The following is a 24618-nucleotide window of genomic DNA, read 5'->3' as shown; positions in this document are numbered from 1 at the left end:
ATGAATCAATTTTCCACCAGTGGCCAAGACACATTTTGCGACAAAGCAGACAAAGCAATAAAAATGTGAAAACTATCACAAAATATCTCTCCTCTCACAAAAACCCACGAGGTGAAGATGGATTTACTTCCCTTTTAAACTGTGGGGAATTAGGTTCATACAGATGTGTGACTGTGTGGTTTGTTCCCGTCCCTTTAATCAAATGCAGTTTCGGCAGCGCCACCTGATGAAACACTTTGAAGCTTCATTTAGCCATAGTCACGTGACATTGGTGTTTCAAATCACAGTTCGGAGCAGTGTTTCTAAACATCTGCGCTTCGGGATCTCGGCAAAGCGCCGAAACGTCAGTTTCGCGTCAGCCATCACTACTGTTGACTACGATTGTGGATTACCCCAATAAATACTGTATTTGGATCCTCAACCTTTGTCTCTCGGAGCAGTTCCGTAACAAGATGATTCCTTATAGTAATTTATCTTATTCTGAACAAATACTAATGAAACTCATGGAGGGATGAAATCTGCTGAGTTTGTGAAACATGATCAGAAAATGTAAATGTTCTCTATCAGTCATTTAGATGGATGTAGACAAGCCTGGAAATAAAAACTGTATGAAAATGAATCCGAAGTATACCGGTCATTTGTTTTATTCTCTTCTGACGCCTGAGATTCTTAAAGATTCTCACTTTCATTTGCATTTTGGCAGATTTGTTTTGTAAATCAGTCTTGACCTGAGAAGGTGTACAGAGAAAAGCAATTCTGGAGATCCAATGACGTGTGAAATATATTCAGCAAACGGCCAGAGAGGATCTCATGAGGGTGGAGACTGAAGCTGCAAAGAGAAAAAGAGGGATGCATGTTTAAAGAGAGAGAGAAGACGGAGAAACTCTTGGTATCTGACCATCACAGGTGCAGTCATTCTCACATGCAGAATCTCGCCTAACCTCAATTACATTGTGCACTGAAGAAGTCCTTTTTCCAGTGACCTGTATCTGGTTAATGGCCTTTAAAGACAAGATGGAGGGACTCGGTTACCTGTTTTTACTTTTTGGTGAGTATTAATGACATGCATCAGTCTGATGATGTAAAATTGTAGATGCTGTTAGGCAATTCTCCATGCAAATATTCAAAGAATCAAATGCACATTAATCAACTTCTTCATGTTTGTTTTCTGAAACAGGTGTCTTATCCAATCAGGGCAGTTCAGAAAACTTGGAAGGTAAAGACTTTTGGGAACACTTTAGTTGACATGCATTAACTAAGCAATACAGTATGTTTGTTACAGTTTTTATTAATATTTGTTAGTATTAGTTAATAAAAATACAACTGTTCATACAGTGATTCTAACTAACACTTTTTAGTTAACTTTACTTAGTCTTAACTTAATTGTAAAAATCTAGTAATCTGTACTATTAACATACTATACCTTGTTTAATTGATTGGTTTGAGTGCCATTTTGTCAACAAACAAAAACTTATGGTGATCAGTGTTTACTTTGGTTGCACACTTGGAACATTCATATTATTGTAATTCTCTTCCTATTGATGCAGCTATAAAACAGTAATTTGGTTTGATAGGAAGATAAGTAATACTTTGGTTGCTTTTAAAAGTTGACCTAGCTTCTGACAGAGTAATTAATATAGTTAGTCTGAAATTAGGTCACCTTTTAAATGCAACCTATGTAACACTTAATTTAATGTTGAATAATGATCGTTTAAATTTTGTAGCTAATACTTGCATCATAAACACCTTGTGAAACTTTTAACTGGGTTGATATAATCTCTATATTTGTGACAATATCTTGATCATGCTTGAGTCACACAGACTTTCAGCATCAAAACACAACAATGGTAACAACAATCATAGCTATACTAAGTCAAGAGTAAATCTTAAGTAAATGATCAAATACTCTCTACTGTTCTTGTTTAGTCACTAGAGCTCTTGTGTGAGTGAACTATACTAACTAAGCCTTTGTCAGTACAACATACTATTCCTATTTCACTTTATTTGTATTTTTTAAGGCAATCGGTTTGCATGATTTTTTGAAGTCTAACTAACTAGATAGTGTAGAATCTACATAGTGTAGATTAATAAATGCTTTAGAAGTAGTTGTCGTTGTTAACTCATGTTAAAGGGATAGTTCACTTATTAATAGTTAGCAAGGTAGTTGTTGAGTTTAGGTTTGGGATAGGATTAAGGATGTAGAATATGGTCATGCAGAAAAAGGCATTAATATGTGCTTTATAAGTGCTAATAAACAGCCACAATTCTAGTAATATGCATACTAATAAGTCAAGTCAACCTTATTTATGTAGCGCTTTTAAGCAATTAGTTAATAGTAAGAATTGGACCCTACTAAAGTGTTACTGAAAATTTTCATAATTTACTCACCCTCAAGTTGTTCTAAAAAGTTGTATGAGTTTATTTCTTCTGTTGAGCAAAAAATAAAATATTTTGAAGAATGTCAATGGATACTGTCAAAATCTTCAAAATATCTTACAGGTTTGGAACAACTTGAGGGCAAGTAAAAAAAAGGGGACAAAAAATCCCTATAACAAATGGCACCTTATTTTATAGTGTTTCCAATGTTTTATTGAAACTTCACACATTTAAGTCTTACTTTTTATTGGCCCTCTGTGTATTTTTGAATAAATGTTTTTAGAGAATTTGGCATTGAAAGGAAAAGCTGTCCAGTCGAGCACATATTACCGCTGGGGAGCCGCATCTGCCATCGATGGGATCAGATACGCTCCAGGTGAAGCTTCGTACTGCTCCATCACCTTAAACGAGCTCAACCCATGGTGGAGGCTGGACCTGCAGGATTATTACTACATCAACAACGTGACCATCACCAACAGAGCAGACAACAATCCGGAGCGCATGACTGGAGTAGAGATCCGCATCGGAAACTCCCTTGAAAATAACGGCAACAACAATCCAAGGTGACATGGGTCGCTGAGAGCGTCCTCAGATAGGGATTTGAGCAAATCACCTGATGTGTTGTGTTTTCTCTCTCTCTCTCTCTCTCTCTCTCTCTCTCTCTCTCTCTCTCTCTCTCTCTCTCTCTCTCCAGGTGTGCTGTCGTTTCTTCGCCTGTTCCAGCAGGTGGTACTGTCAGTTTCTTGTGCGGTGGAATGGGCGGTCGTTACATCAACATGTTCCTTCCTAAAATCCAGACTTATCTCACGCTGTGTGAGGTGGAAGTTTACGGAACAGGTCAATTATTTCTGACATAATTCTACATTAAGATGCGGTCTCATTTAATGTTGTTCACCAAGATTTCACAGGCGAAATCCAGGCATGTAAATAGGAATCAGTGTGATTGGGAATATAATTTCTCCCTGATTTCACAACCGGTTAAAGTTTGCTAGTTCGTATGCTTGGTTTGAAAGTGGCTGTGTAAGCTGTTGTGCTTCATATATATCGCTACACTTAATGGAAATTAATTAATTATTTTTTACCTGCTAAATTTCGCTAATGTGACCACTGTCCCACTACACTCTCAAAAAAAAGAGTACAAAATCGTGTCCGTCACTGGGGTGGTACCCTTAAGGGTACATTTTTGTACCTCTAAGTCAGGGGTAGGCAAGTTTGGTCCTAGAGAGCTGATGTCCTGGAGAGTTTAGCTCCAACCCTACTAAGCCAACACAGTATAAAACGCATGGCTCCCAGCATGTATTTCAGCATGAAGTATGTCACCATTGTTGATTCTTGATATCTGGGTGCGTCTAAAAAATGTTCTCCCTAGAATTATTTAAAAATCAAAATTCAGAATGCCTGATCTGTGATAAAGTATTGTTGGTGAATATTATTTATTGATATTTTTAGTCAGTGAGGAGTTTAGTCAACCATTTTTCTTCGTGACAATTTTTGTTTGTGGTTTTGTTGACTTGAACAGATTTTGTGTTTTGTTAACATTGTAACAAAAATCACAAACTCGCAGTCAAACTGCCCAACTAAAGAAAACACTCATCACCATAATAGTGTCCAAATATATTCAATAAAACCAACATCTAAACCTCTGTTAATTCTCAATAAGAGCCTCTATAGATGTCTTTCAGGGTTGGAGTCAAACTCTGCAGGACAGTGACTCACTAGGACCGAACTTGCCTGCCAATGGTTTAATTGTAGGACCAAGGACCAATTGTGTACCTTTAAAGGTACAGTTTTACATTTTGTTCTTCAAGGAACAATTTTTAAGCGTTCATTTAAACATACCATTTAAGCGCTCATGAGCTGAGAGTAGCTAAAAGCATCATCAAACCCACATCCTCGCTTCTCATAACTGGAACATATCCGTCCCTCATGGGTCAAAATGACCCGAAGCCCTTAAACTATATATATTTTTTGTCCAATAAAGAAATACTATCAGCTTTAGCTAATTATAACCAAATAATAAGCAACATATGAACTTTAAAGGGGTCATGAATTGCGAAATCAACTTTTCATTCAGCCTTTGAAGAGAATATGAGAATATCCTGTAAATTTCGGAGCTGAAAACGTCCTTTTTAGTCGAAGAAAAGCTTTTATTGACACCAGGCCCAGAAAACACTCAATCTCAGAATATGCCAACCCTTGACGTCAGCGTGTGGTGAAACAGTGGGTTTTCAAGTCTTCAGTGCGGCACATCCATAAAAACCGAACGTTCCATGAGAGAGGCTCAAAACCAGGTTAGAAAATAACCTATTACTTATACATTATGATGTTTTTGAATGTAAAACCCATGCAAACATCATAATTTGACCTCAGAAAACAGTATAAAAAAATTTAAAAGGCAGTTCATGACACCTTTTAAGAGAATTTGCAAGTGGCTGGGTCTTTTTGGAAGAAAGAAAACACTCCAATTTGCGCGATGTACTCGCTTTTGTCTAACGTAAAATAAAGCAAGTGGACAAATGCAAGGTTAAGACGCTTGAGAAGCAGTGGCAGAACTAGACTTTTATACATGGGGTGGCCAAGGTTACTTTAGGGGGTCCATATACTGTATAAAAGTATCATGTTCTAATACTTATTTGATTTTACTGTTTTGATCCATGTAGCGCTGCATTGTATTATAATAAATAAGCTACCATAATTGTAGATACCAGTGAAATTCCACAATTCTCGATTCCAACTTTTGCTATGCCTCACACCAGGTGCGTCACGTCCTCAAGTTCAAGGCGGCAATGCAAAACAGTGAATCTAATCACCATACAGGCAAAAAGTTCAGTTCAAGAATTGAAAAAGTGGCGTTGATATGTTTTACTGTAAATGTGCAAATGGAAACAGAAAGGACAATCTATATTAGCCTCTATAAGCACAGACTTTATTAAATTGGCTTACAAAGAAGGGAAAAAAATCGAAAGATGTCTATACTCCGGCCTAAGGTGAAGACATTATGCTTATCTACACATAGTATGATTTGCTAATAAGGTGTGTTTTTAAAGTTTATATGCTGCTTATTATTCAGTTATTATTAGCTAAAGCTGATAGTACTATTTCTTTATATTTCTAGAACACTAATTATCTCTTCATCATGGCACCTGTTAGTGGGTGGGATATATTAGGCAGCAAGTGACCATTATGTCCTCAAAGTTGATTAGAAGCAGGAAAAATGGGCAAAAGTAAGGATTTGAGCGCATTTGACAAGGGCCAAATTTTGATGGCTAGACGACTGGGTCAGAGCATCTCCAAAACTGCAGCTCTTCTGGGATGTTCCCGGTCTGAAGTGGTCAGTCTCTATCAAAAGTGCTCCAAGGAAGGAACAGTGGTGAACTGACGACAGGGTCATGGGCGGCCAAGGCTCATTGACGCACGTGGGGAGCGAAGGCTGGCCCGTGTGGTCCGATCAAACAGACGAGCTACTGGATCTCAAATTGCTCAAGAAGTTAATGCTGATTCTGATAGAAAGGTGTCAGAATACACAGAGCATCTCAGTTTGTTGCGTATGGGGCGGCACAGCAGCTGACCAGTCAGGGGACCCATGCTGACCCCTGTCCACCGCCCAAAACACCAACAGTGGCACATGATCATCAGAACTGGACCACAGTAGAATGGAAGAAGGTGGCCTGGTCTGATGAATCACGTTTTCTTTTACATCACGTGGCCGGGTTTTTTTTTTTGACAAATAAAAAAACAACAACCTCTCATTCCATTCATTCCTATGAAAGTGAAAAAAGTGAAAGTGAAGTGAAGTGACATGTGGCCAAGGATGGTGACCCATACTTGGAATTTGTGTTCTGCATTTAACCCATCCAAGTGCACACACACACACCGTGAACACACACCCAGAGCAGTGGGCAGCCATATTGCTGCGGCGCCCAGGGAGCAGTCGTGATATTGAGGGTGGAGGAGGGCGCTGGTTATTCACTCTCCCCACAGAGGGAGGAGTGAATTATCCGGGTCAAATTGACCCGCAAGGGAAGGATTTGTTACTATTTTTATTACAACCACATAAACTCCTCGAATCCAGGCCATTTTGTGTGTTAGTGTCCCCAGATAACAACAGAAAAGCAGATGGGAAATAATTAGCATAGCTGCTGTTCTGAATACTAATGATTTTGATCCGATTTAACTGTAGTATAAAACGTATTTATAATGTGAATGCTTGGCTAAAGAGATGCGTCTTTAATCTAGTTTTAAACTGGGACAGCGAGTCTGAACCTCGAACAATATCAGGAAGACTATTCCAGAGTTTAGGAGCTAAATGTGAAAATGCCCTCCCTCCTTTAGTGAACTTAGATATCCTAGGAATGACCAGAAGCCTCGAGTTTAGTGATCTTAAAGAGACCGATGGATTGTAGGGCGATAGAAGATCCGTTAAATACACTGGAGCTAAACCATTTAGGGCTTTATAGGTCAGTAGCAATAATTTGTAATTGATACGGAACTTAATAGGTAACCAGTGTAGAGATGATAGAATTGGTGTTATATGATCATATTTTCTTGACCTAGTAAGAACTCTAGCAGCTGCGTTTTGGACTAACTGTAGCTTGTTTATTGATGATGCAGGACAACCAGCTAATAAAGCATTACAGTAATCTAGTCTTGAGGTCATGAATGCATGAACTAACTTTTCTGCATCAGAAATAGATAGCATTTTATGTAGCTTAGCAACAGGGTTCTAAATTAACTTTTTTTATCACCAGCCAATGTGGCTGGTAACTTTCTAAAGTTACCAGCCAATCAGAATATCCACTAGCCAATTTTTTTGCGGTGAAAATAAGAGAAATTATGAGTGCCACTGAATGCATTTGATTATTTTATTAGAATTGCTGGCATGAAAAACACAAAGTACAATACAAAAAAATATACACAGAAAGTGCAAACATTTAATTTCAAGTTTGGGATCTATCTATCTATCATTTGAATAGCATGTCTTCAAAGCTCTTCTTCTTCAGAGGTGCTATCAGAATCTGAGCCACCCTCTGTTCCTTTTGTTCCATGTTTGCGCACGAAGTCAGGCCTGCGTGAGCGCAAACTGTCAGCATGCCAGATGTCAATGGCTTTGGTTGGGTCAAAGTCTTTGATGTCAGGTGAGCACAACTGGGTTTTAAGGAGGTCAGAGAGGGTCTCACCTTTTAGGCGTGAGCGCCAGTCACTCTTTACCTGCTTCATAGCACTGAACCCTCTTTCACAGTCAGCTGTAGTTGCAGGGATGGTGAGGAGAGCATCAAAAAGATCAAGGACATCAGGACACCGATGGCGCAGCATTCTGTTCACAGTAGGCCAGGTCTTCTTAAAGGTTCCTGTAGCAGGGTGAGACAGACAATATGCATTATGCATTTGCAAACAATTATACATTTTCAAATGCAACTTTAGTTATTAAAAGATGGCATTCAAATTGGGATTGTGCCTTTAACAAAATGTTAATTACTCTGATTCCTGATAAACAGAATAAAACTGTCTTACAAAATTAGACTTTTCTATAGAGCTTGGGAACTTTTCAAGCACTTGTTTAAAAATGCTACTGATATGGTACATCAGTATGAATTTTTTTCCTCAAACATCATTCTCCAAGTACCTTGGCTGAATCCTGCTGTGTACAGTTCAGACTTGAGAATTGTCCATTGATCAGGGATCAACTCCACATCTACTCCAGCAGACAGTAAAAGAGGTCGGAAGTGACTGATGAGTTTGTTTACCTCTTCATCACCAAAATCTGAGAACAATGGGGAAAACATTAATATAAAGTTAAGCAGTTGTCTTAAAACATAAAATGCGTAAAGATTTGTTCATTACATTTGAATTGCTAACCTGAACTCGTGTCTGCCTCTGGCCAGCACTGGAAACTGGTCAGCTGCATAGCCTGCAGGACAACACTGTTCACATCACTAAATCTAACAGTGATGCACCGGCACAGAGAATCGATTAGCTCATTCTTTGCCTTGTCATGCTGGTCGGCATCAGTAGGCTTCAGGAGGACTCCCTCATAGGTGTCTGTGTCCAGCACTGCTCTCAGCTTAGGCCCAGGTCTACAGTTGTGCAGAGATGGATGGATGAGCATCTTTTTAATTATTTTTTATTTATACTGAGTTGAAAACACACCAACACAACCTAAAATCAAATCATAAATTGTAGGATATATAATACATACCTTGACTTGTACTTTTCTATGACAGCCTGAGTGGAGGAAAGGCAGCTCTGAGCTTCAGCCAGGGTTGACACTGACCTCTGCAGTGACTTGGAGAGGTTGCTCAGTTGATAGATGGTGTCATGGAGAAGGCAGCAAAATCTGAGCACTCCACCATCCTTGCCTATGTTGAGGAACCCCTTGGCTTTGGCCCTCAGAACAGCATTGATGTTCGTGGCCTCCTGGGACTACAAACAAAACAACTGCATTATATCAGACAGCATTTAAAACTGATGAAGAGAAAAAGAAAGCAAACATTAAATAATCCATCTACACTGCTGGTTTTAGTCGGCTATACATTAACATACCTTCTCATCTAGGTGGTGTACAATGCCAGCATATCCCCTGAGAAAATCGTCTAGTGCTATGAAGAGATGTGGTAGCCACCGGGTTCCACCTACTCTGGTTGGCATCAAAGCCTTCATGTTCAGCTCCCTGAAGTGTTGCTTTAGGCTGGCCCTGTTCACTCCACTCTTATGATATAAGGTGTAGAGTCCACTCAACAGGTCCTCAACTTTCCTGGCCATCACATTTTTCCTTATTCCGTCTGAAAAGGCAAGCTCTAGCTTATGGGCCATGCAGTGGATCCCCAGCACATTAGATCTGTCTGCACGCAGTTTTGTAACTACACCATTTTTTACCCCTGTCATTACAGATGCTCCATCTGTGGTGATTGCAACTAGCTTGTCCTTCCAATCTGTGCTGACTCCATTTTCCATTATACTGCACACTGCTTCAGCTATATTTGTAGCATCTGGCTTTGAGACAGCTTTTACCCCGACAAAATCAACTTTGACCTTCCCCTTACTGGCACTCCTGACGTAGACCATTTCTTCTTCCATCACTGCACTGTCCTGGGATCCATCTGACATGACCGAGATGAACTTGCCATCTGATAATCTTTCCCTCATCTTTCTTCTCTCATCCTCTGCTATGTAGTGTATGAACTCTTTTGCCTGGTAGTCATTTGTGTATGTCTCTCCTATCTTCAAGCCTTTCTTCCTGTCCACCCTGAAATTAATTTTCGTGTAACACCACTGTTAGCGTTACAACATAGTACATTTCAGTGATATTGTTTTTTTATTTTTGAAACCCCCAAACGTAAAGTTTCATCTGTGTCTATGGAAGCACTTTGAATCGTATTAAATGCACTGTTTCTGAAACATGTAAATAGTAACGTTAATTCACTTACTCACACATCCATGCGAAGTCGGTGAAAGGCCTGCCCTTCTTTCCGATGGCGTGAGCATTTCGAAAAAGTAGCTGCATCTTCTCCAACTCAGACGTCTTCAATAAAGCGAGGCTTCTCCCAGCAAGGCTCTCTTCAATACGTCTTGGCAGTTTTAACCCTTAGGCTCTCCTGATGACTTCGGGAACTCTCATGGTTCTTTACTGCCTCTACTTTAAAATTATTAGATCCTACTACGAAATTGTTTGTTTTGTTTTTTTCTTTTGCGTACATGCGGCAATCCTGACAATACATGACGACATTGTTGTGATCAAACACTAGCCATTCACGACCCGTCAGCCATTTGGCATTAAATTTTCTTTTCTTAGTTTCTCTGTCGATACCCTCCTCATCCCCTGCCTCGTTCCTCTTCTCGCCCCCAGAAGTCTGTCCCAACCACCGCCGCATTTCGTTTAATATTAACCTAACGTTACTAGCCAACTCCGTTCGTCTTATTTCTTGTGTTTTCTGTCTATTCGTTTCCATGGTTTCTCGCGCTGGTTTAACTGCAAACTGCGCGCAGCCAATGGGCGTATGAAACGTCATCACGTAGCATTACGGCAGTGTTTTTTTTTTTTAATTTTTTTAATTGCAAATCAAACACAAGCTACGGCACAGTGTTCATGGGAAATGTAGGAGATAAATGACTGAGAACAGAGCGGAACAGAGCCTTATGTATCATGCATGTAATGCCTCATGCATCACCGGCCAAACTGGCTAGTAAGTTTTTATTAACACCCGCCAAAATGAATTTTAACCCGCATTTGGCGGGTTGGCGGGTGTTAATTTAGAACCCTGCTTAGCAATGTTTCTAAGGTGGAAAAATGCCGTTCTTGTAACATATGAAATATGATTTTCGAAAGACAAGTTGCGGTCTAATATAACACCCAGGTCTTTTACTGTAGTGGATAAAGTGACAGGACATCCTTCCAAGTTAAAATTGTATTGTGAGAGGTTTTGTGGGCAGTTTTTTGGACCAATAAGTAATACCTCCGTTTTATCTGAATTTAATAGCAGAAAATTACACGTCATCCAGTGTTTAATATCTTCAACACACGCTGTCAGTTTAGATAATTTAGCGTTTTCATCTGGTTGTGATGAAATATTTAATTGAGTGTCATCAGCATAACAGTAGAAATTAATTCCATGTTTTCTTATAATATTACCAAGTGGCAGCATATATATTGAGAATAGCAGAGGGCCTAGCACGGATCCTTGCGGCACCCCATAGTCTACTGACGTTATCTTTGCCCCATTTAGACAGACAAAATGGTAGCGGTCTGATAAATACGATCTAAACCAGTTTCACGAGTTCACACTTACATATAATTTATGGAGAGTAGTTTAAATGCGTATTTGGCGTGCTGTCCAGGGGGAGGGCTTCGAGCTCGGAATTTGGCCCGAACCCAAAGTACCCCCCGTATATGTAAGTGGCTGATAAAATAAAAGTGTGGAGAAGGGGTGGTGGAGGGATGCTAGAAAACTTTCAATGAATGGAGGTAAGACTGCTGCGTGTATATATACCTCTTACTGTTGATTAGCTGAGTGCTCTCCACCTGTGTCAATTATCTGAACGTCCTCCTCCCGAACTTTGTTTATAAAACATCATTTCACGAGTTCACACTTACATATAATTTATGGAGAGTAGTTTAAATGCGTATTTGGCGTGCTGTCCAGGGGGAGGGCTTCGAGCTCGGAATTTGGCCCGAACCCAAAGTACCCCCCAAAAATGCTAAGCATAGGACAGCCGCCTGCTAAATACCCCCCAAGAAGAGCCAAGCTTGGCGGGCTGGCATTCGTGAAGGGGCTTGATTGCTTGACCGGTAGGCCCTTGAGGGCTGCTGCGGCACATCATGCCGGGGGATTGCCTGCAATAGAAAAAATGTAAAAAGAGAAACATGGGAGAGACAACAGTATTAAAACATTAAACATTTCCTTGCTGCGTGGAAGCTTTCCACTCTTTCGTTCTGCGTGGAAACTTTCCACTCTTTCGTTCTGCGTGGAAACTTTCCACTCTTTCGTTCTGCGTGGAAACTTTCCACTCTTTCGTTCTGCGTGGAAACTTTCCACTCTTTCGTTCTGTGTGGAAACTTTCCACTCTTTCGTTCTGCGTGGAAACTTTCCACTCTTTCGTTCTGCGTGGAACTTTCCACTCTTTCGTTCTGCGTGGAAACTTTCCACTCTTTCGTACTGTGTTGGAAACTTTCCACTTTTTCGTACTGTGTTGGAAACGTTCCACTCTTTCGTACTGTGTTGGAAACTTTCCACTCTTTCGTACTGTGTTGGAAACTTTCCACTCTTTCGTACTGTGTTGGAAACTTTCCACTCTTTCGTACTGTGTTGGAAACTTTCCACTGTTTCGTACTGTGTTGGAAACTTTCCACTCTTTCGTACTGTGTTGGAAACTTTCCACTCTTTCGTACTGTGTTGGAAACTTTCCACTCTTTCGTACTGTGTTGGAAACTTTCCACTCTTTCGTACTGTGTTGGAAACTTTCCACTCTTTCGTACTGTGTTGGAAACTTTCCACTCTTTCGTACTGTGTTGGAAACTTTCCACTCTTTCGTACTGTGTTGGAAACTTTCCACTCTTTCGTACTGTGTTGGAAACTTTCCACTCTTTCGTACTGTGTTGGAAACTTTCCACTCTTTCGTACTGTGTTGGAAACTTTCCACTCTTTCGTACTGCGAGGAACTTCCTCTCTTTCGTACTGCGTGGAAACTTTCCACTCTTTCATACTGCGAGGAACTTCCTCTCTTTCGTACTGCGTGGAAACTTTCCACTCTTTCGTACTACGTGGAAACTTTCCACTCTTTCGTACTACGTGGAAACTTTCCACTCTTTCGTACTACGTGGAAACTTTCCACTCTTTCGTACTACGTGGAAACTTTCCACTCTTTCATACGACGAGGAACTTCCTCTCTTTCATACTGCGTGGAAACTTTCCACTCTTTCATACTGCGAGGAACTTCCTCTATTTCATACTGCGTGGAAACTTTCCACTCTTTCATACTGCGAGGAACTTCCTCTCTTTCATACTGCGAGGAACTTCCTCTCTTTCATACTGCGTGGAAACTTTCCACTCTTTCATACTGCGTGGAAACTTTCCACTCTTTCATACTGCGAGGAACTTCCTCTCTTTCATACTGCGAGGAACTTCCTCTCTTTCATACTGCGAGGAACTTCCTCTCTTTCGTACTGCGAGGAACTTCCTCTCTTACGTACTGCGAGGAACTTCCTCTCTTACGTACTGCGAGGAACTTCCTCTCTTACGTACTGCGTGGAACTTCCACTCTTTCATATGGCGTGGAAATGTTCCACTCTTTCAAGCTGTGAGGAACTTCCCCCTGTGCTGCGTCCATGGAATTTTTGATGTGGAATCGATTGGTCCTGATATAGCTTTGGAAAGCGTCAGAAGACCATCTCCCGAGAGCTTGGATCTGCTGTTGGGAGAGGCCTTTTTGAGCTGCTGAGGTTGTTACCCCAATACGGAAGGAGTGGCTTGAAAAGTTCTTTGCTGAGCCCCTGATAGTTGGAGAACGGATTTGAGGTGTTTCTTTGAGGATACCAGCGTTATAGGTTGTCTGGTGTCGGGACGGGTGGGCTGGGATCTTTAAATCCCTTTGATCAGAGAGGGTTTGGTGAATTGTTTATTTCGGGGGAGGAACCGCCGTACATCAATTGTGGAAAACTGGATGCAGCTCAAGTAACCTTTGATGTATTAAGGTAGAAAATAAATGAGGTGATAGAAAGGAGAGAAAAATCATGGAACGGTATGTTTATAAGAGAAGTGAAATGCTTTGAACATCTCCAGGCCGTCTTGTAGGATTGAGGTTTCTGGGAAATAACATCACTGCTTTGGCAGTGGAGAAAATTAGCCAGAGAAACTGAACTCCTGGGAAAGCAGAGGGAACATCACTGCTGTAGTAGTGGAGAAAATTAGCCGGAGAAACTGAGCTCCTGTGAGAGCAGAGAAAAATGGCACTGCTGATGCAGTGGAGAAAATTAGCTAGAGAAACTGAGCTCCTTTGGGAGCAGAGTGAACAGCACTGCTGTAGTAGGAGAAAATTAGCCAGAGAAACTGAACTCCTGTGGGAGCAGAGGGAACAGCACTGCTGTAGTAGGAGAAAATTAGCCGGAGAAACTGAACTCCTGTGGGAGCAGAGGGAACAGCACTGCTGTAGTAGGAGAAAATTAGCCAGAGAAACTGGACTCCTGTGGGAGCCAAGGGAACAGCACTGCTGTAGTAGGAGAAAATTAGCCAGAGAAACTGAACTCCTGTGGGAGCAGAGGGAACAGCACTGCTGTAGTAGGAGAAAATTAGCCAGAGAAACTGAACTCCTGTGGGAGCAGAGGGAACAGCACTGCTGTAGTAGGAGAAAATTAGCCGGAGAAACTGAACTCCTGTGGGAGCAGAGGGAACAGCACTGCTGTAGTAGGAGAAAATTAGCCGGAGAAACTGAACTCCTGTGGGAGCAGAGGGAACAGCACTGCTGTAGTAGGAGAAAATTAGCCGGAGAAACTGAACTCCTGTGGGAGCAGAGGGAACAGCACTGCTGTAGTAGGAGAAAATTAGCCAGAGAAACTGGACTCCTGTGGGAGCCAAGGGAACAGCACTGCTGTAGTAGGAGAAAATTAGCCGGAGAAACTGGACTCCTGTGGGAGCCGAGGGAACAGCACTGCTGTAGATAGGAGAAAATTAGCCGGAGAAACTGGACTCCTGTGGGAGCCGGGAACAGCACTGCTGTAGTGGGAGAAAATTAGCTAGAGAAACGAAGCTCCTGTGGGAGCCAAGGGAACAGCACTGCTGTGGCAGTGGAGAAAATTAGCCAGGGAAACTGAACTCCTGTGGGAGCCGAGGGAACAGCACTGCTGTAGTAGGAGAAAATTAGCCGGAGAAACTCAGCTCCTGTGGGAGCAGAGGGAACAGCACTGCTGTAGTGGGAGAAATTAGCTAGAGAAACAAAGCTCCTGTGGGAGCAGGGGGAACAGCACTGCTGTAGTGGGAGAAAATTAGCTAGAGAAACAAAGCTCCTGTGGGAGCCGAGGGAACAGCACTGCTGTAGTGGGAGAAAATTAGCTAGAGAAACAAAGCTACTGTGGGAGCCGAGGGAACAGCACTGCTGTAGTGGGAGAAAATTAGCTAGAGAAACAAAGCTCCTGTGGGAGCCGAGGGAACAGCACTGCTGTGGCAGTGGAGAATTAGCCAGAGAAAACTGAGCTCCTGTGGGAAAAAAAGGAGAAAAAGTTAGACGGACAAATGGAGAAACGCATTGTGTAACCGAAAGGACTCTTATTTTGAAATGTTTATGCCTTATTATTGCGGGATGCTCATTCAAATTCATATGAGATAAAACAACAACAACCTTTATATCTATAGCACGTTTAAAAACGACATGAGTTGACCAAAGTGCTTTACGCTCTCAACGGTACTAATAAAGCATTGACAAAACACCCCTACATCAACACACAAAACACAAACACACATCTCAAACTCCCAGTCCTTATGGGCAGTTTTAAGCATGAGAGAAGAGATGCGTTTTCAACACAGATTTAAACCGTCCTAACAAGTCACAAGATCTGATACGCCGAGGGAGGCTATTCAAGAGGCGTGGCGCAGCCACAGAGAAAATACAGCCTTACAACTGTATACACCGTTTTCTTTACAGTGATTTATCGTAATATGTTGTCGTTGATACAAATTCGCTTTGCATAAATGTATGCTATTCATTGATTGTGAAATGCTCTGAACTCGAGCATTGTTCAATCCAGTAGAACGCACAATGGTGCCACATTCAGGTTTTGAAACGTGATCGCTCACGTTAATTCAGTGAAATCATAGCCTTTAAATTTCTTCTGTTTCATAATAAGATGGTAGGCTATAACAATCATTGATATGCTTGTTATACGATAGCCTGCCCTACTATAAAGGTATATTGATGTTACATTTAAGAAAGCGGGTGCTCCCAAATACATTGTTCAGTTCGCACACGTCTATTTATAGTCACAAGAGCGAGTATGGTCGCACTGTGTTGAGCCCTGTGTGCCCGAGCTTATGTGAGCGTCAAGTTGAGAAGTATTGAATCAAGGCGGTGATTATCAGCTGAGTCCAACTGGTAGCTGATTGTTTGGCGTAATATGCCCTGTTGCATTGACAGCATTTTAGTGATTTAGCCTCACAATACGTTCGCTCGCTTTACCAGCTGCAAGTAAATTGATCGTTCATCACCACGGCGACCGCGTGCACGTACATGATGAACGCACTTTTCCTGTGTGAAAAGTATCTGTCTGAACTGTAGTACACAGAGGCGGAAAGATCGCAAGAAAAAGTAAAAGAGTTGTAATACTTTATCTTAAGACAGGAACTGTTGTAGTTCTCCCTGTTGCAAGTCTGTGCTGTGTGCACTCCTTTACATTGTCCGAGCACTGCTCTTGCGGTTGGCTCGTGAATGCTTATGGAAGCGGCCGAAAGGGGTTTTTTAGATAGCTTATAACTTTGTAAGGAAAAAGTATTGAAGTATTGTAGAGTTGCTTCGAGCCGTGTAGACAGCGTGGGCGGGCGGGGCGAACTGCCGTCCGTGCTAGAAAACTTTCAATGAATGGAGGTAAGACTGCTGCGTGTATATATACCTCTTACTGTTGATTAGCTGAGTGCTCTCCACCTGTGTCAATTATCTGAACGTCCTCCTCCCGAACTTTGTTTATAAAACATCATTTAATGCCTGTCCCTGAACACCAGTGTAATTTTGAAGTCGATCTAATAGTATTTTATGATCTATAGTATCGAACGCAGCACTAAGATAAAGTAGAACTAGTATTGAGATACAGCCTTGGTCAGAAGCTAGAAGTAAATCATTTGTGATTTTAACGAGCGCGGTTTCTGTGCTATGATGCGGCCTGAATCCTGATTGAAATTTTTCATAGATATCATTTTCTTGCAAGAAAGAGCACAATTGAGCGGACACAACTTTTTCTAGTATTTTAGACATGAATGGAAGATTTGAAATTGGTCTGTAATTTGTTAGGTTATTATGATCTAATTGTGGCTTCTTAATGAGAGGTTTTATGACTGCCAACTTGAATATTCTTGGAACATGACCTAAAGATAAAAACGAGTTAATAATATTGAGAAGAGGCTCTTCCACTACAGGTAACAACTCTTTCAGTAGTTTAGTGGGTATTGGATCTAATAAACATGTTGTTGGTTTAGATGCAATGATAAGTTTATTTAGCTCTTCCTGTCCTATAGTTGTAAAGCAGTGTAGTAGTTCTTGAGGGGCGATAATTGCGGTTGAATTATAAGACATCATTAAAGATTGTACATTTACAATTTTGTTTCTGATGCTTTCTATTTTCTCAGTGAAGAAATTCATAAAATCATTACTACTAAATTGTAACGGAATATTTTGTTCAGGCGATGCTTGTTTATTTGTTAGTCTAGCCACAGCGTTAAATAAAAACCTTGGATTATTTTGGTTATTTTCTATTAGTTTGCGGAGATGCTCAGCCCTGGCTGCTTTTAGGGCCTTTTTATAACGTGACATACTATCTTTCCACGCGATTCTAAAGACCTCTAAATTAGTTTGTTTCCATTTACGCTCTAAGTTACGAGTTTCTCTCTTGATAACATGTGTAGCACTGTTGCACCATGGTGCTTTAGTTTTCTCTTTAACCTTTTTTAATCTAATTGGTGCCACAATTTCTAATGTACTAGAGAAAATGGTGCTCATACTGCTAGTCATTTCCTCTAGTTCATCTGTTTGTTTGGGTTCACTTAGCAGCTGAGACAGATCAGGTAAGGTATTTGAGAATCTATCTATAGTGGTTGGAAGGATTGTTCTGCCTGGTCGATAACGTGGCGAAACATGACAGATTTCAGCAGTACGCAGTATGCAAGTTACCATGTAATGGTCAGTGACATCATCACTTTGCTGTATAATATCTGTATCAGTTGGGTTGGTTCCATGTGATATAATTAAATCTAGTGTGTGATTAAGACGATGAGTGGGACCAGTGACGTTTTGCTTGACCCCAAAGGAATTTAATAGATCTGTAAACGCAGCCCCTAACGCATCATTTGTGTTTTCTACGTGTATGTTAAAATCTCCAACAATTAATGCTTTATCGACGTTGACCAATAGATCTGAGAGAAAGTCTGCAAACTCTTTTAGGAAATCAACATAGGGCTCTGGAGGTCTATATACAGTAGCCAAGGCTAGAGATAATACGGATTTCTTTCTTACATCTAAGAGCGTAACATTTAGCACTAGTACTTCAAACGAATTAAACCTTTGACCTGTTTTCTGGGTAACATTAAGAATATCTCTATAGATTGTTGCAACACCCCCGCCACGACCAATCAGACGGGGCTCATGCTTATAACAGTATCCTGGTGGAGTAGACTCATTAAGACCGAAATAATCATTTGGCTTAAGCCAGGTTTCAGTAAGGCAAAGTACATCGAAACTATTATCTGTGACCATTTCATTTACAATAACCGCCTTAGGTATGAGCGATCTAATGTTTAGAAGACCTAGTTTTAGAAATTGTTTTTGTTCACTAATACTGCGATTTTCTGGTTTAATCACAATTAGATTTTTCCTAGATCCTACAGTGGATTTACTGTTTGACCTCACTAAACGAGGAATAGACACAGTTTCTATATAATGTTCAACATTGGTACTTATGTCAATTAAGTTAGGACAAAATTGTTTTTGTTCACTAATATTGAGATTTTCTGGTTTAATCACAATTAGATTTTTCCTAGATCCTACAGTAGATTTAATGTTTGACCTCACTAAACGAGGAATAGACACAGTTTCTATATAATGTTCTACATTGGTACTTATGTCAATTAAGTTAGGACAGCAAATACTGTGATTTGAACTTTGACTTACTAGTCATATGATGGTGTGCAGCGCTCTGGAGATGTTGTCCGACAGAAGAGCCGCTCCGATTCTGCTGGGGTGAAGGCCATCAGGACGGAAGAGCCTAGGTCGCTCCCAAAACAGATTCCAATTATTTACAAAGAGCAGCTTCTGTTCAATACACCATGACATTAACCATTCATTTAGAGCAAATAATCTACTGAACTTTTCATGTCCTAGTCGGTACGTGGGAAGCGGTCCAGAAACGACGATCGTTGCTTCAGGCGATGTTCTGCGCACCGTCTCGATCAGACTCCTGTAGTCCTTCTTCAGAACCTCTGTCTGCCGCAGCCTGGTGTTGTTCGTTCCCGCGTGCAGCACGACAGCTCCGATGCGCTCGTCACCGTTCAGGATCGCGGGAACCTGCGCAGCGACATCGAGAACACGAGCACCAGGAAAGCAGTGAGTGATAACCTTGCCTTTACCTGAGGTAGCGTGGACATGCCGGACGATGGAAGTACCGATGACCACAGCGTCGCGTTCCATCTCGCAAAGAGGGGAGAAGCGGTTCCGGGTGGAGATCTCGAAGACCGGGAGGGGCGGAGAGGTCCTAGCTCTGGTCCTGGCTTGCGTCTTCCGCTGTGGAAACACCATGGTGTTCATGGTGCTGTGTCGGTGCTGGAGTGAACGAAACCAGGGATGATGATCGCGTCCTGGGTGCTTGGGTCCTGTGCAGAGAAACACGCGGAGTAGACGAGGTCGGAGTCAAAAGATTACTATCCACTGACTTGAGAGCATCGGCTCGCGATGTTTCAAGCGCTGTTCGCCGCTCTCTCAGCACAGCTTGTCTGTCTAGAAAGCCGCGAATCTGCTTCTCCAACGACTCCAACTCCAACTGCACCGAATGCAGCTCGAACGTGTCCTCACCTGCACTCAAAGGTAACATTAGACACACATCCGAGTTATTCGCCATTGTAGCAGATGTGCTACGATGGCGAATTGTAGGTATCAGTGGTTACCGGGTGTAACGTTAAACAAGTTACCACGCGTGCAAGGCTAGCGGGCTACGGCTAGTAGCGGAAGTTCGGATATAAGTAGCGATATCAAAGCAATCCGATTGTTTTTTATAGATAATCGTATCGGAGATATGTTCACACGCTGTAAATAATAGAAAGTATTCGTTTGTAAGCGAGTGTTAAGAAGAAAATCAAGGATTATGAATCAATTTGACGGAGCTCAACCACAAAAAAATCTAAAGTGTAGGAAACTCAGAAGATGAAGACCAGGAGACGTCGGGATCAAACAGAAGTGATTCTTTTAATGAGAACTCTCTGTGCTGCAGGTCGTCCGAAAACAGTCTAATTTAACAGTACAAAATAATGCAATTTATCTACATTTCAGGGGGAGGGATTATACAGCAGGGGAGGAGACATAGGAAAATAGGGACACACCCCAAACATTCCTGTCTCATCAGCTGTAATTCAATCAGCATAACAGTGTCATTCAAATGCATAGATGCTAATCCAATCACTCAGGCAGTATTGCTCTAAACTTGTCATGGTAAATAGTCAGGAAGTGCATTAAGACAAAATACTTAATGTCTCAAACACTTACACGGTCTGACGTAATCTCCTTAGAATTTCCTCAAGTTTACTTCAAAATGTAAAACACAAATATAGATAATGTTTTCAGTTATATTCTATTACATTGGAACCTATATATAACAATGTATACATTTGTAATCCCACAAGGGTTTAATCAAAATATTGTAGAAATGTGGATCAGCTCAATTGAGTTTATTTGTGTCTTTGATGTGCTTGTTGTTTTGCGTTTTTTTTTTTTCCAGCTTATAGGAGAAAAACATTTCTGAGGATGAAATTAGCGTCCAGTGTTGATGCAGCTGCAGTGAACAATACATTTCTGCATCAGGTAAGAAAACGAGCAGATTGAAGTTTTATGTGGCGTTCACACTGGACGCGATTGACGCGATTCGCGCAAATGATTTACATGTTAAGTCAATGCAGAGACGCGAAATTGCATTCTGCGGTGCGATTCGCTCAAGTTGAAAAATCTGAACTTTGCCGGATATTCGCGCCGCATTAACCAATCAGGTGCTTGCTCTAGCAGTGACAACAATGAGGAGAAAATCTGTATATTAATATCTGGCTCAGACAATAAGATTATCACTGTGATAACATTAAATGACATGAAACACAACCCAGTCTCTTTTTGTTAAATGCAAGTTTATGTATGATCAATAATACAAAAGTATAAGTAAAAAGTATAATATGCTTTACATGAAATAAAGTAAACAATTCAGTCAAACATTCACAGTCAGTGCTAGTTGGCTACAATGGTAATGTACAGTTATAGCCTAAAAATAAAAAAAGTTATGAAACTTCACTTTGCCCTCAGCCTAAACGATATGCCAGGAAACAAATTATAGATCCATGAGACCAAAGATCGCCCATTACAAGACGAATTATAGTTTGAGACACACCACAGAGACATCAGAGGTGGAAGGACTGGCTGAGGAAAGGTTGCCCTCGCCGGCATTGACGAGCGCTGAGCGCCGCTTATCCGCAGGAGCTCACAACTCCGAAAACGCCAGAGAAAATGTTCAAATAGGCGCTCTTTATATAAATAAACCACAGATTTGAGCTTTAAACAACTACATTATTGACTGAAAAAGTCTTAAAACGATGTTTTGTCACACATTAACAGTAGATTTTAACAAAAAAAGATATGTAAACAAAGCCCATGTCCGCCATTTCTCAACGAGACGAGCCGCTGGCAGAAGCCCCTCCCATGAATTCGCGTCTGTTGCGCAGTGAATGTCACACGCGAATGAAGCGAGTAAACTCAACATTTTCAAGCGTCCAACTTCGCGCGAATAGCACGATTTATTCGTGTCAATCGCGTCCGGTGTGAATGCACCATTAGCAGGAAATGGACAAAATCAAATATAATATGATGACACTTCCTGTTGTCGATGATGTTGAATTCCAATCCACATGAACAACAGCGAACAAAACTAAAAATCAAATTTGCTATTCAGTCTTTATCAATACAGGCACTTTTTGCGTCTGGTGCTGTTTTTGGTCTCCAGCTGATGCCAAACCCTGGTTTTGGTGTGTTTTAGCTTCAGTCTGCTCTGGGGTTGAGTTTGGTTTCTGACGTTAAACTGTCCTGGACGAGACTCCCGTACCAAGAAGTAACGCATGAGGCGAAAAAACCAACAAGGTAAACCTTTAGTACAGAGCACGTTTATTTCTGAAAGAATGTGTCAACATATTGTCCAACATTTAGACTACAACAAAAACTATAAACTTGCTAAACATATACTATACATATTTTCACATGTGAAATATTTTTAAGCATTAATGCCACATAAATGTACTTCAATGGGAAAGAAAATACATTTTGTGTGAATGCATAAAGTATTTTGTGGGTCATTGCAGGGATTCGAAGCCGTTTGTGTTCCAAGTAAAGATCATGAACAACAGTCTTAGTCATAAATAACTTCAAGTTAATTACCAGCTGATTATCAGTTTGTCCACCCTGTTATTATCAGTTTGCCCACCCTGTTATTATCAGTTTGTCCACCCTGTTATTATCAGTTTGTCCACCCTGTCCACCCTGTTATTATCAGTTTGTCCACCCTGTTATTATCAGTTTGTCCACCCTGTTATTATCAGTTTGTCCACCCTGTTATTATCAGTTTGCCCACGCTGTTATTATCAGTTTGTCCACCTTGATATACGTTTTTACATTTTATGATGGCCAAAAGGCACTGAATATCAGGAATGACCCTTGTATAATATTTTGGACAATGTAAATATATTTTACATAGATGTCACAGTGTGTTGGTTCTGTTACATGTTCACTGTCATGTTTCCTGGTTTGTCATGTGATTTCCTTGTCCTCATGTGGTATGTTCTCATTGGTTGTTTTAGTCATGTGTTCTCAGTTCAGTTCTGTCATTTGTATCTGAACACTAAATAATTTTATGATTGATATTTATGTTTCATTTACAGGTTTTGTGCTGATAAAAAATAATCTGGATACATGGAATGAATCTTCCAAGCAGACATTTCTTTATTTTTTTAATTGATTGATTCATGTAATTGTTCCTGCTTTATATTCATTATCATGTGGATTAATCATTCCATATAAATATGCATAAGCAATTTGATAAATGTATCAGTGTACATACAGTATGGATGTTATAGTCACCAACATAGTGGATAATTCAAATGATTTTCAGTCAATGATAACTGCTGACAATATAAGTATATTTGTATTGTGTGTCCTGTCATTAACTTCTTATAGTACAATGTTCATTAATGCAGTTTTGATGTTCAAGAACTATTTTACTACACTGTATATTTATCCAGTACATACAACCAAAATATGACCATGATTGTAACATTTATTAACCCTGAACTCCCGATAAATGAATGTTACTGTGTTGACTACTGAGAAGACTTCACTGAGGACTCTCTTTCTCTGTCTGCAACTATAAGCACTAAACTCTGATACATAAAACAGAGAAATACACAGTTGTGTTATGAGATATTTATGAAGATAAAGGCAAATGCCTGATCCAAGTGCGATATTAAGCAAAAACAAGAGTTAAGTTATAAATAAGATAAAAAATGTTATGTAAAACTTTTAACCACTATATAATCCTCTGATGCATGATGTCTGCTATTGGCAGATTTTTAAAAGCTTTTTTAAACATTTCAGTTTGTGATGTTACATCCTTACTCATAAATCTATATCTCTGTTCTCTTGTTTGTGTATTTATTTATTTATGACAACATCAAATCAAAATATCTAATTAAAGTGGTGATTCATCAAGTATTTGCAATATAAAATAGAGGTAATAATCTAAAAATACGTAATTTCTTGGGAAATATGGGAGAAAAATAGCTTAATTTTGTATCAAAAATAAATAAATATGTGTTACATAAATATTCAGTGTATTTATTTTTATAAATCAACACGCCATTTTTTTAAATAACAATTAACAATTTCTGGGAGAGAAAACATTAATCTTTGTCACTTTATATTATTTATTAAAATAATTATATTTTTGGGAAATATAGGATCATTATTTTTCCTATAACATCAAAATACATAATTTATGAGAGAGAAAAGCCTAATGTTGAAATGTATTGAATTATTAAATGACATTGTACAAATCGTGGCGTACCAGTTCACCGCAAGAGTAGGTGACAGTGAAGGCTGCTTTATTACTTGAGATCATGGTACATCTACTCAACCACACACACACACACACACACACACACACACACACACACACATACACGTCTATATTACCAACAGGGGACCATCACTCCACACTGACCAAGAGGGGACCTGTGTTTCTAGTCATTTTGAAGAAACAAAACTTAGATGCAAAATTTTGTTTTAAGGTCTTTTTTCATAATATAACTTCAAATAAGCATTTATTTTTTATTTTTTAAACATGCCAAGAGGGGACCTGACCGATGTCTACCTATCCAACAGGGGACCTCCATAGCCTGCAATGGAGCTGTGTGTGTGAAAGGGAAGAGAGCTGGCAGTCAAGTCTGTCTTCATTATTTAATATATATATATATATATATATATATATATATATATATATATATATATATATATATATATATATATATATATATATATATATATATATATATATATATATATATATATAATTATATAACGTTCACACAGGCATCAGGGAACACAATGAGCACACAACGGAGAAAAGCCATGTTGTGGACATTACAGAAAAGAATTTAAGAAATTAAAAAATTCTTAAAATTAAGAATTATCTTTAAGAAATTAATTCTCTGTTGTGTCTTCATACTTACAGTTTATGATCCGTCCACATCTCTCATTTAAGCT

The 24618-nt window shown here is 40.0% G+C and overlaps 1 protein-coding gene across 1 annotated transcript; it reads left to right on the top strand.

The window, feature by feature from the left end:
* The first annotated feature begins 864 nt into the window (after positions 1–864).
* On the top strand, positions 865–23493 carry LOC307142775 (fucolectin-1-like). Its single transcript, XM_079843863.1, has 7 exons — positions 865–1048; positions 1178–1216; positions 2660–2939; positions 3071–3213; positions 20549–20631; positions 21845–21945; positions 22740–23493. Exons 1-7 carry the CDS (start codon positions 997–999, stop codon positions 22759–22761), a joined length of 720 nt encoding a protein of 239 aa, XP_079699989.1. The 5' UTR covers positions 865–996; the 3' UTR covers positions 22762–23493.
* Positions 23494–24618: the final 1125 nt, after the last annotated feature.

The sequence above is a fragment of the Gobio gobio genome (genome assembly GCF_949357685.1).
Source record: "Gobio gobio genome assembly, chromosome: 2".
NCBI classification, from domain to species: domain Eukaryota; kingdom Metazoa; phylum Chordata; class Actinopteri; order Cypriniformes; family Gobionidae; genus Gobio; species Gobio gobio.
This window is presented reverse-complemented; position numbering and strand designations above follow the sequence as displayed.